The sequence below is a fragment of the Zonotrichia leucophrys genome, chromosome 14, assembly GCF_028769735.1.
Source record: "Zonotrichia leucophrys gambelii isolate GWCS_2022_RI chromosome 14, RI_Zleu_2.0, whole genome shotgun sequence".
NCBI lineage: Eukaryota > Metazoa > Chordata > Aves > Passeriformes > Passerellidae > Zonotrichia > Zonotrichia leucophrys.
This window is the reverse complement of record NC_088184.1, coordinates 1,842,473-1,861,702: the sequence shown is the minus strand read 5'-3', so window position 1 is coordinate 1,861,702 and position 19,230 is coordinate 1,842,473. Positions and strand designations below refer to the sequence as shown.

Genomic DNA, 19,230 nt, shown 5'->3' with positions numbered 1-19,230 from the left:
CTTTTTCTTTTCCAAACTTGCCTCTTCAGGGGTGTGACACCTGTGTCATGGTAGCCTGGATGTTTTTGGGGTTGTCCTGTGCAGGATCAGGAGCTGGGCTCTGATCCTTGTGGGCCCCTTTCCACTCAGGATATTTTATGATTGTTTGTGATTTTTATCACACTATTTGTTGCTGGTAATGAGACTCCTGACCTACTTTGTATTTGCATGCAAATATATTTATTTATATTTGTATTTTTGCTTGGTGTAGTCTGTAGTACATAATTTTGGACTTGTGATTTCTGATAGCTTGGGTGTTGGGCAGCTGGTGCTAAAATCATGGAATGATTTGGGTTGAAGGGACCTTAAAGATCATCCAGTGCCACCCCCTACAATGGGCAGGGACACTTTACACTGTCCCAGGCTGCCCCAAGCCCTGCCCAGCCTGGCCTTGGGCACTGCCAGGGATCCAGGGGCAGCCACAGCTTCTCCAAGCAAGGCTGAATACTGGTTTATTTTTCTTTTTTGAATGGTAGTTCCAAGCCCCAGGAACAGCTGAGGAGAGAAGTGGGACAGGAGGGCAGGCAGGGAGCTGGATTTCCATGGTTTTTAGGTGGTGCAGGGTCACAAATGTGCATTTTAATGCTGGACTGAGCAGTGTGGAGGCTGCGACAGGAAAAGGCTTTCACTTTTTGCTCCTCAGACCTGTGTCAAGGGACCATCTTGCCTGAATTTCCAAGCAGGGATGTTTTCCAAGGGCTAATTTCACATAGATGAGCTCTGTCAGCACTGGGAGCTATTCTGGGCAGCAATACCAACAGGCAGGTGTGTGCCCCACTGGGATGAAATACTTCTGCTGCTGGGCCAGCCTTTCCTTGTAAAGACAAGGTGACCCAAAGGAAAAAGGTGATGAGTCCTGAAATCTCCTTTTCCAAAAGATCTGAGTGGATTTTTCTACTGAATTCACATCTAAGGGACAGCTCTACGTTTAACATGCCGGGGAAGAATTATCCTTGTTGTCTTGGATACATGATTTGAAATCATTTCCAGCCTGCCAGGATTTTGTAGAGGTTCAGCAAATGAGAACATGCTCAAGAAATACCACTCAGCCTTGGGAGTGTAAAAATAAACTGGAGTCTTGGGGAGAGGGGGTTTTGTTCTCTTCTGCCTGAGCTGTGAGCTCCCAACGTGCCTTTTATCCCACATGTCCTGCAGTGCTGTGCTTGGAAAGCTGGAGCTGGCCCAGGGAGGGAGAAGCTGTGGCACAAAGCATCCTGCTGGGAGCAGCAAAGGTGTGTTCCTTGTGGGAGCACTGGGAAAAGAGCTGGAGAGGGCTCCAGCATTCCCTTCTTCCTTAGGGGCAGCAGGGAATCAGCCAGGCAGAGAACAGAATAAAGAGCTGTTCCCAATACCTGTAGTCCCTCTTGCTTGGATTCTCCAGAAGAGATGAAGGGGGGAAAAATCACCTTTCAAAGTGAAACCATCACTTTTCTCAGAGTGAAATTCTCACTGCAGCAAGCAGCAGTTTGGGCTCTGGGGTATCCCTGTGTCAGCCCTGGGAAGGTGCTGCACTGGGACACTCAGCTAAACACACCCCAAAACACACCTGGGACACCTCAGGCACTGCCTGAGCCCCTCTGGCTGTGGCAGGGCCGTGGGGGGAAGTGGCACAGCTGGGATTTCTCCTCCCCTGTCACATCAGAGCTGAAGGAATTGCTGCATTTGTGGTTCTTGAGTGGAGCACTGGCTGTGGTCCCTCTGAAACAGCCCAGAATCCCAGTGGCTGGAGTGCTCAGCCCTTCCAAGGGCTGGGGTCTGACAGGAGCTTTTCTCCTCAGTGTTTGCTCAAACAAGTGTAAACAAGTGCTTTGAGCAGTCTCCAGGAAAATGTCTTCTCTTTGTTAATGAGGTTGCTCTGCTTGATGAGTCATGTCCTCTTCTGGTGACTGTCACCAGGAGAGCTCAGCATCCATGGAAAGCCCTGAGAGCCCAGAGCTGGGGACTCTGACCCGGTGTTTGCTCTCCAGAGAGAGCCACCACCACCTGCTTCCTGCAGGAGAAGGCTTTGGAAGGGGACAAGGTGTGAACTCAGGAATTTGTGATGTTGGACACTGCCCCAGCTCAGCCACTGGTGTGGCTCTGGCTGTGCCATGGATCCTCTGGCTCCTCTTGCACCATTCCAGGAGTGGCTCTGGATGTGCCATGGATCTCCTGGCTCCTGTTCCACCATTCCAGGAGTGGCTCTGGATGTGCCATGGATCTCCTGGATCCTGTTCCACCATTCCAGGAGTGGCTCTGGATGTGCCATGGATCTGCTGGATCCTCTTGCACCATTCCAGGAGTGTCCAGCAGACACTGATGTCGCTCTGGATGTGCCATGGATCTCCTGGCTCCTCTTGCACCATTCCAGGAGTGGCTCTGGCTGTGCCATGGATCCTCTGGCTCTTCTTCCACCATTCCAGGAGTGTCCAGCAGACACTGGTGTGGCTCTGGCTGTGCCATGGATCTCCTGGCTCCTGTTCCACCATTCCAGGAGTGGCTCTGGCTGTGCCATGGATCTCCTGGATCCTGTGGCACCATTCCAGGAGTGGCTCTGGCTGTGCCATGGATCTCCTGGCTCCTGTGGCACCATTCCAGGAGTGTCCAGCAGACACTGATGTGGCTCTGGCTGTGCCATGGATCCTCTGGCTCCTCTTGTATCATTCCAGGAGTGGCTCTGGATGTGCCATGGATCTCCTGGCTGCTCTTGCACCATTCCAGGAGTGGCTCTGGCTGTGCCAGCGATCTCCTGGATCCTGTTCCACCATTCCAGGAGTATCCAGCAGACACTGATGTGGCTCTGGCTGTGCCATGGATCTCCTGGCTCCTCTTGTACCATTCCAGGAGTGGCTCTGGCTGTGCCATGGATCTCCTGGATCCTGTTCCACCATTCCAGGAGTGTCCAGCAGACACTGATGTCGCTCTGGATGTGCCATGGATCTCCTGGCACCTGTGGCACCTTTCCAGAAGTGGCTCTGGTTGTACCAGGGATCTCCTGGCTGCTCTTGCACCATTCCAGGAGTGGCTCTGGCTGTGCCATGGATCTCCTGGATCCTGTTCCACCATTCCAGGAGTATCCAGCAGACACTGATGTGGCTCTGGATGTGCCATGGATCTGCTGGCTCCTCTTGCACCATTCCAGGAGTGGCTCTGGCTGTGCCATGGATCTCCTGGCTCCTGTGGCACCATTCCAGGAGTGTCCAGCAGACAGGGCTGTCTGTTAAGGTGCTTCCAGAGAGGATTTCTGCTCCCATGGCTCCACTGAGACAGCAGCTCCTGCAGCCACGTGGCTTCTCGTGCCTGCAGCTGCGCTTGCAGGGGGCTCATCCCAATCCCTGCAGCTCTTCTGTGACACATCCAAAAGGAACTTCATCCCTGGGCAGCCAGCTGGAGCAGGGAGAGCATCCCCTGCCTGGGATCACCTCCCAGTGTGTTCCTCCTGCCTCAGGTGGAAGTGTGGTGGTGAGAAACCACCAAAAACTAATGACAGCCTTCCTGCTTTGTCCAAGTCACATTGAAGGGAGCTTGGAGCTTTTCCATCTGGACACCTGAGCCCTGTTTTCCCCCAGGCTGGGCTGGCACAGCTTGGCTGCTGACTGCCTGGAAGGTGGGAGTTCTGCTTGCCTCTCCCTTGAGAGCTCCTGTGGTGTTCATGACTCAGTGCTGAGGCACAGGACTCGTTTGGAATGCTCTGGGGCACATGGAGGGGAATTTGGGGTTCGTTTTCTTGGGATCATGGAATCATTTAGGCTGGAAAGGAACTCCAAGCTCAAGCACCACAGGGATACCCACTGTGCCTTGCCCTAGGGTGATGGCTCTGCCCCTCTGCTGTGCTCCTGGGGCAGTGCAGAGTGGGAAGGATGACTGCAGAAAAAGGAAAATGTGGCATGAAAATGCTGGGATTGGGCTGGGCTGGGCATGGAGCTGTATAACCTCAGGTGGGCTGGAGGAGAGGCACAGCCAGTGCCCTGTAAAGGCTGCCTGGGCACACCATAAATACCCCAAACGGGGATTTTTAGCCCTGGCACTGGTGGTTTGGGCCAGCAGGGTCAGAGGAAGGCCCTGGCTGAGCTCTGCAGGAGGGGCAGCGTCACTCCTGCGGCTGCGGTGCCTTGTGCAGGACTGTTGCCATCTGCTGGGCAGCTGCCGTGGCTCCCGCTGGAAGCAGCCAGGCAAACACGTTCTGCACAGCCACCAGGGGGGAATTCGGCTTTCCCTGGAAGCTGCACCGGCCCAGGCACGGCCCCTCTGGCTGTTTGTACAGCAGGGAGTTGTACAGCAGGGAAGGAGCGGATCTGGGGAGGAAAATGGAACTTGGGCACGTCCCAAGTTTTGTGTATTTTGGGAGTAGGAGCTACTCCTGGCTCTCCCAGCCTGCTTTCCTGCCTACAGGTGCAGCTGGAGAACTCCAGCTCAGAATATTCTGTGACATTCTGTGCAACACTGAGCAGCAGCTTCAGGGCCAACACTTCACCTCTGTGAAACTTTAACTCCCTTAAAGCCAGGATTGTTTTCCATGTTGAGCAATTGAACTTAAGGCTTCTTTGAGGGCAAAAATCCACATTGCTGTGTTTCTCCAGCTGCTCAGATCTTCTGCAAAGGGGACCAGGGACTTGCAGGGCCTCAGTTGTGTGTTGTAACACAGAAGCTGTTGTGGGAGCACGTGGGGACCTGCTCCCAGAGGCATCACTGTCATTCCTGGTGCCTTGTGTCATTCCTTGTGTCCCTGGAGCCCGTGTGGGGTGGCTGTAGGATGTCACAGTTGAGATGGTCACAATACAAAGCCACACTCCATTTTCAGAAGGCTTCAAACCTGTCTTTATTTTAGCATGCATGCTTTTTATACATTCTTACACAACTCCTAAGTTTACACTTTACTCTTTGGTCAGGAAAGACAAAGTGCTCATTGGAATAGACAGTTACAGATTTCTCTTATTTATCCTTCTTTCTTTCTTGGTTTATGTCAAAGACCTTGGTAGAAAATTCTTCCAGGGGCAAACATGGATCCTCTTATCAAGCTTCTCTCTGGCTCACAGGAGTCACTGTGAAACCTCTTCCACAGGAGGAGGCTGCTGCAGGCTCCTTGTGTCCCCTCCTAGGAGCCCTGTGGACCTTCTGAGCACTCCTTTCCTAGTGCAGAATTCCCAGGAAGATACTTTCCTTCCTGAAGGCAGAGGTTTCCTTCCCAAGTGCCTGGTGAGCACAGAGCCTTTGGGAGGGCCCTGCTTTGCAATCTGTGACATTTTAAGTGAGGTTTTTTCCTCCTCTTCCTCTCCGCACCACTGTTGGCACAGGGTTCATGTCTGGCAGGAGCCAGCCAGGATGAAAAGATGGAGTTGAGCTTTGGGAGCTCCTCTGAGCTGTGCAAGGGGCTCAAAGCCCCAGCACAGGCCTGGGTTCAGCTGTTCCCTGGCTGTCCTAACCCAGGAGTGAAGGGCTCCTGGTTGGAATGGGGATGTGGAGGTGAGAGCTCAGGTTTTCTGTACCAGAGCCATTCCCACCTTCTGGAATGGCCTCATAGGCCTCTGCTCACAGGGCTGACCCAAACCCACCATGAATGAAATGGTCACAAACCCCTGTCCAGGGGCTGGCTGCTGGAATTGGTGAGCATTTTGTCCTGAGCAGCTGGTAGGCTTAAAATTTTGCAGGTGGTTGGAACTGCAGGGCTGTGGAATGTGACAGATGCAGTTCATGCCCGTTCATCTGTCCCTGGGGAAGAACATGGAGCCTTGAGCAGTGTCCCTGTTGTCCCCAAAGCCTTTCTGCAGTGAGAGACAAAGGGCCATGAGCCCTGTGGACAGCAAGTGAACAGTCCCATATTATCCCTGTATTCACAGAACCCCACAATGGTTTGGGTTGGAAAGAACCTTAAGGCACATCCAGTGCCACCCCTGCCATGGCAGGGACACCTCCCACTGTCCCAGGCTGCTCCCAGCCCTGCCCAGCCTGGCCTTGGGCACTGCCAGGGATCCAGGGTGGGCACCCTGTGCCAGGGCCTGCCCACCCTCCCAGGGAACAATTCCCAATTCCCAATATCCCATCCATCCCTGCCCTCTGGCAGTGGGAGCCATTCCCTGTGTCCTGTCCCTCCATCCCTTGTCCCCAGTCCCTCTGCAGCTCTCCTGGAGCCCCTTCAGGCCCTGGCAGGGGCTCTGAGGTGTCCCTGGAGCTTCTCCTCTCCAGGTGAGCACCCCCAGCTCTGCCAGCCTGGCTCCAGAGAGGCTCCAGCTCTCCCAAATCAGTCCATTGTGATAATTTGATATCTTAAAGCCTGAAAATACCAAGGAAATTAATTTTTTGTGCAGAGGGAAGGGTGGGAGTGTAAATGGGACAGGGATGTCCCTGAAGGCAGGACCCAAGTGCAGGGCTACGGTGAGAAATTTCTCTGTGGGTCAGAAAAGATCCCATTTGAAGTGTTTGCCCAGTAGGAAATAGGCTGGAAGGAGTTTGGAAAACAAAGTCCTTGGAGCCTTATCTTGAACCACAGCAGAGTGTGTGAGATTGGGAACGTGGGAACTGGGCTGTGGGACACGGAGGGCTGGGAGCTGAGGGGGCAGCAGCGCAAGCAGAGGTGTCTCAATAAGAGTTTGAGAAGTAAAACGGGCAGGGATTGGGGTTTCCTAATTCATTTCAGTCTCTGATTTTGGGCTCTCGTGGGAGTTCAGATGTTCCCCGAGGTCGTGAGGCACAAGCAGAGGAGCACAGGGGCTGTGCCCTGCTGTGTGAGGAGCAGGCAGGGGCAGAGCTCGGGTTAAAGCATAACTCCTTGCTGCCGTGCTGGGAGCAGCAGCCTGGGCTGGCCCGGGTCCGCTCGGCTCCTGTCAGGGTCCGGACACCGCGGGCAGCGCTGCTCAGCACTGCCCTCTGCCCCGAGATCAGCCGGGATCCGCCCGCAGCACAGCGAGGATAACCCAGAGAAAAGGGCAAAACCTGCTGTGGAAAGGTAATGGAAGGAAATCTGGGGGTTTGCGCTGGTAGGCAGCGCTGATGTGCGTGTGGTTTCTGCAGAGAGGAAACAGAAAACCTGAGGAAACCCTCAGAGCTTGTGGGTGCGAGCGGTGCCGAGGCCTCTCTGTGCCATGGAGAGGGGAAAACCCAATGGATCAGCTCTCCCACAGGGCTGGCTGGCATTGGGGTGGTTATAACCTTCTTTGGGGTCAGCACTGTCACTGCCTGCCACAGACCATCCTCTGAGTCACCAAAGCGCTTCTGACCTGCCCCTGCTGAGCAATCCAAGCTTTTTACATCCCTCTATTCGTGGCTATAAGGAAGGAATTTGCCACTTAACGCTTAATTATTCACCAGAAACACCAGGAAGGCCGAGATAAACCTCGACAGGTCGCTTTCAGATTCAACCTTTTTTCTTTGGGGATGGATTCCTGGGAAGTGTGAGCACCCGGAGTGCTCCCAAAAAGAGCTTTTATTTTGGAATCCAGGGGAGCGGGAGGAGGCTGCGCTCACCGGCAGGGAAGTGAGCCGGAGCTCTGCTCCTTATCGGCAGCTCGGGAACAAAAGGCGCTCTGTTGGGACTCCGGCTCGCTCCTTAAGCCTCCCGGCTCCCCTGGACTTTGCTTCCCTGGCTGTCCTAACCCAGGAGTGAAGGGCTCTGGAGCTGGCTCTGCCTCCGGACAGGATGTCTCCACAGGTGGGTTTTTGCGAGCTGACACAAAAGTGAGGAGGGCTTGGATTTCCAGAGGGATCGGGTTCAGCCCTGGAGGTGCAAGGAATGCACCTGACTTGTTACATGGGCACATCCACCTGATTTTTTTTTTTCATGGGAATGGTTTAGGTTAAAAGAGGAGAGATTTAGATGGGATATTGGGAAGGAATTGTTCCTTGGGAGGGTGGGCAGGCCCTGGCACAGGGTGTCCAGAGGAGCTGTGGCTGCCCCTGGATCCCTGGAAGTGTCAAAAGCCAGGCTTGGAGCAGCCTGGGACAGTGGAAAGTGTCCCTGTCCGTGGCAGAGGTGGGACTGGGCAGAACTTTAATATCCATTCTAACCCAAACCATTCCACAATTCTGTGACTCCATGGGCTGTGGTGTAACTTCTCACTCCTCTCTGCCTGCTCTCCCTGGGGAGCTGGACCAGCAGGGACAGTGCTTGCTGGTTTTTGGGGTGCTGGGGACATCCTGCCAGCTGTGGTGTTTTGTGAGTTGGTTTGGGGTTTGTTTTTGGGCTGGGTGAGTGTTTTCAATTTGCCCCAAGAGTTGCAGCACATTTCTCTTGCCCAGCCTTGATGGAGTGTGACATCCCCACCTCCAGGGGCTGAGCTGTGCAAGCTGCCTTCACCCAGGGCTGAGCAGAGGCTCCCTGACAGGCTGCCATTGCCCTGGTGTGTGGGAAGAGGGCAATATTGGCACCCAAAGTGGCATCCCAGAGGCTGAGCTGCCCTGGGGCCAGCTGCATTCATGTGGGACTATAAACACAACAGTGTCCCTTCTCCCTGGCTCCCAGCCTGGCACTGTCACCGCTGTCAGGGCCACAGGGTGTCCTTGGAGGGGGATTTTTGTAGCTGATCTATCTCCTCTGCATCCTGTGCACAATCAGGGCTGGATTCTTCAGGAACAGGCTCACACTGCTGGCAAAACAGAGTTGTTTTTCCTTTTCCTTGTCACTCACTTCCCCTCCCAACCTTCAGAGTGTGTTCAAGGACAGCAGAGCTTTGGGATGCCAGGACAGCTCCAGGGACAGCCCTGCCTGGAAGGAACCTCCCAGGGAGCCAGACTTTGCCCTCCTTTCCAAGGCAACGCCTTGGCTGAGCTTGTGCTGAACCTTCTGTCCCTGCCTGGACCTTGCAGGTGATTCCCAAGAATTCCTCTCCTCACACTGCAGCAGCTTTTTTTAAAAAAAAAAGTTTTTCCATATAGTTTTATAGCACTCTACAACATCTAATTGAGTAATCCTTACTCCCAGATGTCATCAGATGCCTGGGGTGGATGAGCTGCTGCTGGAGAAGGCTCCCAAAGGCACCTCACCTGTCTGATCAGGGCATGTTACATCATCCCAGTGCTGACTTCACCATTTATTTGCTTTTAGAAGCAGGAGTGCTCACCTGGGCTCTCAGATCCCTGGAGCTTCCCTGAGCAGGCAGAGATGCCTCTGGGTGGCCCCTGTCCTGTCAGCCAGGTGTGGCTCTGGGGAAATACCTGCTGGATTTGGGATTGGTACCTCCATCAAACCCTGATCCTGTTCCAGCTCAGAACTCTGTGTGTGCCTGAGTCCCAGTTTTAATGTCTGAATTTGCCTGCAGCACCTCAGGGTGTGTTTTATTGGATAAAAAATCAAAATGCACTGATATTGGTGACACCAGCCCCGCTCTGAACGTGGCACTGATGTTCCTGGCAAGTCCTCTGGGGTGGGTGTAGCCCAACCTGGCTGTCCTGAGCCCATGGATGTTTTTTTAAGTGTGCATTTGGCTTTTTTTAAGCTGGAAAAAATATTTATTTTCTGCTCACAGGAAGGCAAAGCTGGCTGAAGGAGAGCTGTGGCAGGGGGTTTGAAGGGTCAGTGCACAAACCAGCTGCTCATGAGGCCATCAATAAGAACTTTCTGTACCCACACACTTGGCCAGGGACAGAGATTTGGCTCTGTCAGGCATTTGGCAATACCTGAACCCCCTTGGTTTGCCTATCTCCTCCTGGCATCTCTTCCTGAGGTTTAGTTACTGATTCTGTGGTGAAATGTGCAGCAAAGTTCTCCACGCTCGTGCTCAGGGGAAGGACTTTGTTTACAGTTTCAGCTGCTTCTTAACTCATTGTCCACACAGGTTTAATTTTAATAGGGCTCCCTTGCTTTTGAAACCTCATCTAGGCTGGTATCACAAAGGAAAAATTCAATTTTTAGGTAATAAATTGACACATATCTTTGGTGTGGCTGAAGGTTGATGTCTTGTGCTTCTCCTACTCCAAAAGGGTTGCTCCCAAATCCAGCCTGTCCGTGTGTGTATTTCCCACCAATAAGGTGTTTTGGAACAATTGGATAGAGAAATCACAGAACCATGGAATGGTTTGGGTTGGAAGGGACCTTAAAGGTCCTCTTGTTCCACCATCTGACTGAGGGCACTGTTCAGCTCCTGCTTTGCTTCACGTTGAGAGGGTCAGCAGTAACCACAGCAGGGTTTCTGATCAAATTACTTGTGAATTGGAGTTTTTCTGGCTTCTTTCAATAGTTGTCTTTACTCTGTGCTTATTATAATACATCCATTTGCTCATTATAATACTTCAACCTGTGTTTAAATGTAAGCTTTTCCAGTGAGAAGGAGGGGGGCGGGGTTGGTATTTAAAAGCAGCCTTTATTTTGTCGTGTGCAAGCAAAATTCTTTCCAGTTTGGCATGAAATCCTTTTCAAACAGGCAGAAGGGAGGGGAATGTGCAGCTGGGGGTGGCTGCTGTCACCTCTTGGGCTCTCTCTGTCTGTGACCAAGCCAAGGCAGGTCAAGCCTCTGCTTCCCTTTGTCCCACCTGCTGGAGCATTAATGGTGTTTCTAGAAAGTGCAGCATAAATCCAGTAAAGCACTTAAGCAAGTCCCAGCTTTAGGTGTGTAAGTGGTTTTGGTGGATTGATGCTTTTTTCAGTGGGTGGGGGCTTTAGAGGCTTTTGTTTGTTCTCTGCAAGACAGGCACAGGCTCTGCCCTGGTGGAGTTCCCTGGAGCAGCCCCTGACTTCAGCTCTGGACAGGTTTGTGTCGTGTTTAACTTCAGGGAGGTGCTGTGTGGGATCTCAGCACCTCAGCACTGAGGTGTAGAGTCACCGAGAGCACCCTTGGGGGGCTCGGGAGTCCTGGAATGTTCCAGAAGTGTCTGGTGGCTGGACTTTGATCCTACACAGGAGACGACACCTGTATGAGGATAGGAGGGTTTCACCGGGGTGAATGGTGAAGGGATTGGTTAATTAGAGAGTGAGACACAGGGTTTAGGATTTCTGTACAGGGGGTTTAGAGAAGTAAGATGGAGGAATTGGGGCGTGTCCTGTCCTTCTTCTTCTTCTTCTTCTTCTTCTCCTCCATCTTCTGTGGTGATGGTGGCACTTTGGGATTGGTCATTACTGAAAGTGCACCGGACAATAAGAATAAATGGTATTGGGGAAAAATGATAAATATTGTACACGTAACAATGGGTATAAAGATAGGTGACTGCCCGGAGGGCAGGACAGTGTGCTCATGGCTGGCTGCTGAGCAGAGCTCTGTCGGGCTGAAAGAAAATCTTTTAGATAAACAATTAATAAACATAAAGACCGAAAGAAGAACTGAAGCCTCTTCTCGTCCTTTGATACGCGGGCTGCCCCAAGGCCACCCCGGGCCTTCCCAGGCCCTTCAAACAGCCGAAAACCGGACAGTGCTGGTGTGTGGAGAGCCTGGTTTAAGCATGGCTTAAAGAAAGAGGCCATGAAGGTATTCAGCTGAGGGAAATATAGAAGCCTGCTGTAAAGCAGCCTTTCCCAGGCTTGATCCTGTAAATAATTAAGGTTCTCAGCCACCTTTTATATGAACAACAAAATTCTCAGACCGTTCTGTCCTTGGCTGCTACTGGGAACAGACAGCCAGTCTGGGAATAGATATGAAGGTTTTGAGAACCTTTCATATCATGGTGAGAACACTGATCTTGGTTTCAGTAAACTAACTTCAGGTATTGTAAACAAAAGGAGGAGCTGAAGTTTTCTCTACAGCCTATCAGGAGCTCAGATTTTGCAATATGCATGAAGTGAATTAACACTGTTATAAAAAGTGCCTGATTGATGAATAAAGTGGAGTCGATGCTGATCAAATGAAAGATGGGCCTTCTCCCTCCATCTTCAATACTGGTGTCCACAAAGCAGGTGGGAGCTGAGCCAGGCTGCCCAGAGCAGCTCCTGGCTGTGCCCACCCTGCTGAGTGTGGTGGGCACAGGGCTGGGAGAGCAAAGCAGGGCTGGGCTGAGGCACTTGGCTGCTCCCAGTGGCCACACGGAGTGGGAATTGCTGGTGTCAGCTCTCTCTCCATCCCTTCAGGGCTTTCTATGCCTTTTTGCCCCTGGAAGTGTCCAAGGTCAGGCTGGGTGGGGCTTGGAGCCACCTGGAATAGTGGAATAGGCAGGGAGTGGAATGAGATGGACTTTAAAGTCCTTTCCAACCCAAACCATCCATGATTTTATGAATACAGTGCTTTGAGAAACGTGATTTTCTCTAAAATCCTTGGAAAAAGCCCTGAAAGCTGTTCTGTGTGCCCTGGCAGGGGAAAAGGGTTTTGCTTCAGTCATGCCCACATTCAAACTGCTGCTGTTTTGCTCTGCTGCTGTGCTGGAGGAGCACAGAAGCATGTGGGATCCCACCAGGTGAACTTCAGGAGGAGCAGAAGGGTTTCCATGGGCAGCTCTTCCCCTGGAGGCCTGGCAGGAGGGCTCCCACCCCTCTGCCCAGTGACAGGGGATCAGCAGCAGCTCAGCACCAGCACTGGCACATCCCAAAATTCCTTGATTTGCTCTGAGGCATGTTGGGGAAATTCCCAAATCTTTAGAGAGGAGCTGGCACTGTGAGGGAGAACAAGAACTTTGCCTTTTGGGGGGTTCTGCTGCTGCTGCCATGGTTCTCCAGAGATCAGCATCAGAAGGGATTGTCCCTGCCTGTGTGTGGGAGCTGAAACTGAAGCTGAACCTGCCTGGGGTGCAGAACTGGAAAACTCAGTTCTCCTTGCTCTGTAAATCTTAAAACACAAACCCAAATGGATTTGAGATGCTGCTCCAGCTGAAGTGTGGAGATTTGAGTCCCTGCAAATCAGAGGCTGTAATGAAGATTTACAAACAGTTTATTTGCTGTTGAGGGATGGAAGGTTTTACCAGACAGGACAAAAAAAAAAAAAAAAAAGGTGCTCCAAGGGCTAATTGAGGAGTTTTGAATGGTGGTTTTTGCAGAGGATTCAGATTAATAACAACATGTCCTCTTGGAATGGGGTGGGAGAAAGCAGCAGTGATGGGAACTGCTGAGTCAGCAGTGGGTAATCCCTCCTGCCCTGGCCAAATCCATCCTGGCTCACAACAAAACCTCCCTCCAACTCTTATTTAGTCCCTGTTTCTGTCATCTGCTTCCCAAGCCCTGCAAAGGCTGAGGTGCACCCTGTGGTGCCCACAGAGCACCACCTGGGCCTGGGGTGATTCCAGAGGTTGGATTCCTGTGCTCAGAAATGCAACACGGCCGAAATTCTGCCACGACCCCACTCAGCTGTAGAATCTTATCGTTTTGCCTCTTGTGTATTTGTTTTAAGCAGGCAAATGAGGTGACTGACAGTGCCTACATGGGCTCAGAGAGCACCTACAGCGAGTGTGAGACCTTCACAGATGAGGACACCAGCACCCTGGTGCAGCACGAGATGCACGACGAGGTGGAGACCGACAGCGCCATCGACTCCGCCGTGCACTCGGAGTTCACCGATCCCATCGAGGAGCCGGAGCATGGGTGAGGAGAAACCCCACACAGGGCATGGGGGACACACAGCCCCAGGTTATTTTGCTGGAAATTGGGCTGTTCTTCTGATGCCTTGTGCAGGCTGCCCTAGAACAGAGACTGGACAGAGTTACAGAATAAAGCAGGGATTTGTTAGGAGGGTTCGATGGATCCACCTTGGGCAGCACGAGAGCCCAGCCAGGGCTGCACCCAAGGTGAACCAAAATGGGCACAAAATGAATCACAAAATGCACAACCAGTCACGTTTATAAGTTCTGCTCCATTTGCATATTGGACTTAATTCATCAATTATACCCCCAGCCCATGCAGTCCCATCCTCCTTGTTTTCTCTCTTCAGTCCATGTTTTTTATGCTCTTGGGCCTGAGATTTGGATCATTTGTCCTTGCTCCCCAGCTAGAGAAGGAATTGTTTTGTCTCCCTGCTCTGTGAAGAGAGCTCACCATCCCCTAATACAAATCCCAGACCCACACACTAGAGCTGTACAGATTATGAAAAATATAAAAGCTAAAACCTGAGGCATCATTTTGTGTTTGTAACAACGTGCAAGACCAAAATAGCACTTCTGGAGGAATAAGGAGAATAATTAGGCTGGTTTGTGTAGGCTGGTTTGGAGCCCAGCCTGGCAATCTCTTTGAGTTAATCGTTGCTTGCCTTGGGAGATCTTCTGTACCCTCATTAGCATCTTTAACCTCTAAAATAACTTCTCAGGTGATCCAAACACCTGAAAGACTTGCAGTTTTTAATCTATCACTTAAGCCAGAAACACAACATATAATTTTCCAGTCAGGAGGGGAACTCGTTCTATTTTTGTTTTCCCTAAAAACATGTGTGTCCTTTGATGTGCAACCACCTCCTGTAATAACTGGTTTGAAACCTCTGCCTGGAGCACAGAAATGTGAGCCAAGATCTCCTTCCCTGGGTCTGAACTGCTGCTGGCAAAACTGCTCCTGGGCCCATCCCATTTTTGGAGGAAAAGCGGGGTTTGGGGTGAAACTGGGATGCTGGCAGGCAGGAGGGCAGGGAAGAAGTCCTTTAGGATCAGAATCACAGAATGGTTTGGGTTGACAGGGACCTTAAAGCTCATCTCATTCCACCCTCTGCCATGGGTAGGGACACCTTCCACTAGACCAGGTTTGTCCAAGCCCCATCCTGGACATGTCAGTCCATGTGCCAGTGCCAGATTAGTGCCCCAAGAACACCAATCTACACCAAAACCTCTGGAGTCATCTTTGCTTAAGGTCTGTAATATACAGAAAGAGGTTTGTCCCAAAACACAAAACCCAGGGTTGGTGCTCCAAGGAGTGCTTACACCTCTGCTTTTTGGGAGCTCCAAGCTTCCCTCCCACCCCAAAATCCCATCTGGGGACACCAGAGAGGCAGCGAGCAGCACCAGGCTGGGGCTGAAAGGGTGCTGTGGATTAGAGCAGAAATGGGATTATCCAGCTGGGCTCTTCTCACTGCAGCAGGCCAGCTCAGTGACAGTTAAATTGGGAGATAATCAGCTGAGAGCTCCCTGCCAGCAGCACGGGGTCCCTGCAGGGCCATGGCAGCCTGCGTGCGCTCCCGCCCGCTGGGGAAGGCAGCCTGCCTGGGATTCACCTGCCTGTAGGTACAGAACTGCCTGGGGAACTGGGGGAGAGGATTCACCTGCCTGTAGGTACAGAACTGCCTGGGGAAAGGGGGAGAGGATTCACCTGCCTGTAGGTACAGAACTGCCTGGGAACAGGGGGAGAGGATTCACCTGCCTGTAGGTACAGAACTGCCTGGGGACATGGAGAGGATTCACCTGCCTGTAGGTACAGAACTGCCTGGGGAAATGGGGAGAGGATTCACCTGCCTGAGTCAATGGGGAAAGAGGATTCCCTGCCAGGCAGAACCGGGGAATCTGCAGGCCTGCCTGTAGGTACAGAACTGCCTGGGGAAACAGGGGAGAGGATTCACCTGCCTGTAGGTACAGAACTGCCTGGGGAACTGGGGGAGAGGATTCACCTGCCTGTAGGTACAGAACTGCCTGGGGAAAGGGGGGAGAGGATTCACCTGCCTGTAGGTACAGAACTGCCTGGGGAACATGGGGGAGAGGATTCACCTGCCTGTAGGTACAGAACTGCCTGGGGAACTGGAGAGGATTCACCTGCCTGTAGGTACAGAACTGCCTGGGGAACTGGGGGAGAGGATTCACCTGCCTGTAGGTACAGAACTGCCTGGGGAAATGGAGAGAGGATTCACCTGCCTGTAGGTACAGAACTGCCTGGGGAACTGGGGAGAGGATTCACCTGCCTGTAGTCAGACTCTGGGGAACTGGAGAGGATCACCTGCCTGTAGGTACAGAACTGCCTGGGACTGGAAGGCCGGTAGGCAGATGCTACACCCTGCCTGTAGGTCAGAACTGCCTGGGACATGGAGAGGATTCACCTGCCTGTAGGCAGAACTGCCTGGGAGAAGGAGAGGATTCACCTGCCTGTAGGTCCAGAACTGCCGGGAATGGAGAGATCACTGCCTGTAGGTCAGAATCTGGAGGAGAATTCACCTGCCTGTAGGTACAGACTGCCTGGGAACTGGAGAGGTCACGCTGTAGGCAGACTGCCGGGACGGAGAGGATTCACCTGCTGTGGTCAGACTGCCTGGGAATGGAGAGCAGCGCCTGCTGAGGGACACCTGGTCCAGCTTGCCAAGGAAGGATGGGATTGTTGGAGAGAGTCCAGAGGAAGCCACGGGGATGCTCCAAGGGCTGGAGCCCCTCTGGAGCCAGGCTGGGAGAGCTGGGCGTGCTCACCTGGAGAGGAGAAGCTCCAGGGACACCTCAGAGCCCCTGCCAGGGCCTGAAGGGGCTCCAGGAGAGCTGCAGAGGGACTGGGGACAAGGGATGGAGGGACAGGACACAGGGAATGGCTCCCACTGCCAGAGGGCAGGGATGGATGGGATATTGGGAATTGGGAATTGTTCCCTGTGAGGGTGGGCAGGCCCTGGCACAGGGTGCCCACCCTGGATCCCTGGCAGTGCCCAAGGCCAGGCTGGGCAGGGCTGGGAGCAGCCTGGGACAGTGGGAGGTGTCCCTGCCATGGCAGGGGTGGGATGGGATGTTCTTTAAGATCCTTCCAACCCAAACCATTCTGTGATTCCCTGTTACCCCAGCTGTGGGCTTGGGAAGGTCAAATGTCCTTTGTGTGCCCTGTCCAAGCCTTTTCCTAGATTGTTCAATGTGTGCAAATTCCATGCAGCCAAAAACTTGGTTTGATTTATAGATTTGAAAGGTTTGAAATGGGAAGCTGTGGGAGTGCTGAGGGCTGGTTTTGGTGCCATCAGACCTCACAGGAGGAAACCTCTGGTGCTCAGAGTACAGTACCCTCAGTCCTGGGCTGAATCAGAGCTTCAGCATCACTTCTCAGGAGCTCTCAGAGCTCAACATACCTGAAATGGTTTGAGCTTAAAGCTTGTTTAGGCTGTGTGTAGTGAAGATTAGTTGGACTCTGGATCCTGAAGCTGCCTGAGCCTCGAGATGGGAATAGGAAATAGAATTTACTGCCCAGGTTGAGGGTTTCCAGGTGCCTGATCAGATCTGCTTCTGTACAGTGCTTATCAAACCACAACCCCAAATTTAGAGTTCTGGGCTTGGGTTTTGCTTCTGAATTATCAATTCCACCCCCTGGCTTCTATTCCTGGAGTGATTTCCACTGCTTTTGGTGAAGGTCTGACTCACCACAGGGATGGATGGGTTCCAGTGGATCCCACTGTGGAATATTGGTGCTTCCAAGGGCAGGAGGAGTTTGTGCAGATGCCCACAAGCTGGGCTGGATTTATTTGTGGTTAAATAGAGATCTGGAGGGTTGACATGTTTATATTAGCAGGATAAGGGCAAATCCTTCAGATAGAGCAGGTTTTTTGTCATAAATGGCTTATCTGTAATCTTTTTTTCTTTCTGGTTTAGTCCAGCAATCTGCTCATATCCTATTTCCCTCTGCTAGCAAGTGCATGGAGATAAGGACATAGCCAATATAAATTTTTGTAATAAAGCAATGTTATTATGATTTTTAGCCTAGAATTTTGAAGAGCAGAGCATGGTTAAGCCCCCAGAACACAGAGCTGTGGCTCACAGACCTGTGGCTGCTTTCACAGCCTGTTTGTTGCAAATCCCTCCTGCCTTTTCTCCAGCTTAATTTGAAAACTTCCATAGGGCAGGAAAGGGGGCTTGGCTTGGTGGGCAGGCCCTGGCACAGGGTGCCCAGAGCAGCTGTGGCTGCCCCTGGATCCCTGGCACTGTTGGATGGGGCTTGGGGCAGCCTGGGACAGTGGAAGGTGTCCCTGCACATGGCAGGGGTGGAATGGGATGAGCTTTAAGATCCTTCCAGCCCAAATCATTCCAGGGTTCTGTGTCTCCATGCAATGGAAAGAAAGGCTCTTCCAGAGCTTTTCTGTGCTGAGCTGTGTTCCCACAGGAGCAAGGGACATCCCAGGAGCTGGGCTGGGTGTGTTCAGGGTTTGCACTGAACTTTAACACGCTGCAGCCTCCTGGCTCTGCTGTTAAAAACACGTGGAGCAGCATTCCCCACTGCAGCATTGTCACACACAGTGTGTTCCCAGCAGGAGCAGGGAAGGGGCTCCTTTGTCTTGCAGGGGGTCTGTCCCAGCTGCCTGAGCCCTCCCCTCCCCAGCACCAATCCCCCAGGGTTATGGGGTTAAAGCCTTGAGAGGATTAGGCAGCAACGAGCAAGTGTGAGCCTGGCACGGGCTGCTGTGGAACTCCCAGCATTTGGGATGGGGCTGGGACATGCCCAGCTCCTTCTCTGCCATGCCAGTCACAGAAATTGGTATTTTAGTCAAGCAAGGGCTTGTCACCAACCTACTGTAAGTCTGAGTGTCCCCAGTTGCAGCTGTCAGTGGAAAAACTTGGCTTATTGGGGTAAAAAATCACCATGAACTTCCTAGCGGTGCCTGGGCTGTTTCTGTCCTGTCCTGCTCTGCCAAAATGGGCACATCACTCACTTGGTGGGGTGGGTTGGCCCTGGCTGGACACCAGGAACCCACCAAAGCTGTTCCATCCCTGCCCTCCAGAGATGGGCAGGAAAAGAAAATATAACAAAGGGTTCATGAGTTGAGATAAGGACAGGGAGAAATCACTCATCAAATACCATCATGAGCAAAACAGACTCAAATTTGGGATATTAATTGAATTTATTACTGACAAAATCAGAGCAGGATAATGAGAAGTAAAATCAGACCTTAAAAAAGCATTCACCTCCCATCATCCCTCCTCCCCAGTTCCCCAGCCTTCCCCCAATGCACAGGGAGATGGCAGTGGGGGTTGTGGTCAGTTCATGACACGTTGTTCCAGCCACTGCTCAGGGAGAGGAGTCACAGTCCCCCCCTGCCCCAGTGTGGGTCCCTTGCACAGGAGTCAGCTCTCCCTGAGCCTCTCCAGCCTGAGTCCATCCCATGGGTTCTCCAGGAGCTGCTGCCCCGTGTGTCACTGCTGTGGGGTCACTCCTTCAGGCACAGCCTGGGTCCCCCACAGGGTCACAGATCCAGCCAGGACCCTGCTCCAGCGTGGCCTCCATGGATCTGCAGGTCCCTGTCCCAGCACAGCTTCCCACGGGCTCACAGCCCCTCTCAGGCACCCCCTGCTCCAGGCCTGGGCTCCTGCAGGGGCTGCAGGTGCATCTCTGCTCCTCCCTGCCCTCCTGGGGCTACTGGGGCACAGCTGCCTCCCCATGGGCTTCCCCCCAGGAATCTCAGGGCAGTCTCAGCTCTGGAGCAGCTCTTGGCCCTGTCCTGCCCTGCC

The 19,230-nt window shown here is 52.6% G+C and overlaps 1 protein-coding gene across 9 annotated transcripts in view; it reads left to right on the top strand.

Annotated features, from left to right (window-relative positions):
* RAB11FIP3 (RAB11 family interacting protein 3) overlaps positions 1-19,230 on the top strand; it is an 86,961-nt gene that overhangs the window by 44,507 nt on the left and 23,224 nt on the right. For 4 of the 9 annotated variants that reach the window (XM_064725466.1, XM_064725464.1, XM_064725467.1 and 1 more), the window contains one exon: positions 13,254-13,444. In XM_064725466.1, coding sequence (XP_064581536.1) covers positions 13,254-13,444 — 191 coding nt within the window. Of the gene's footprint in view, positions 1-6,813; positions 6,962-7,506; positions 7,664-13,253; positions 13,445-19,230 lie in introns of those variants that run through there. The other 5 variants (XM_064725465.1, XM_064725473.1, XM_064725469.1 and 2 more) reach the window with 3 other exon arrangements.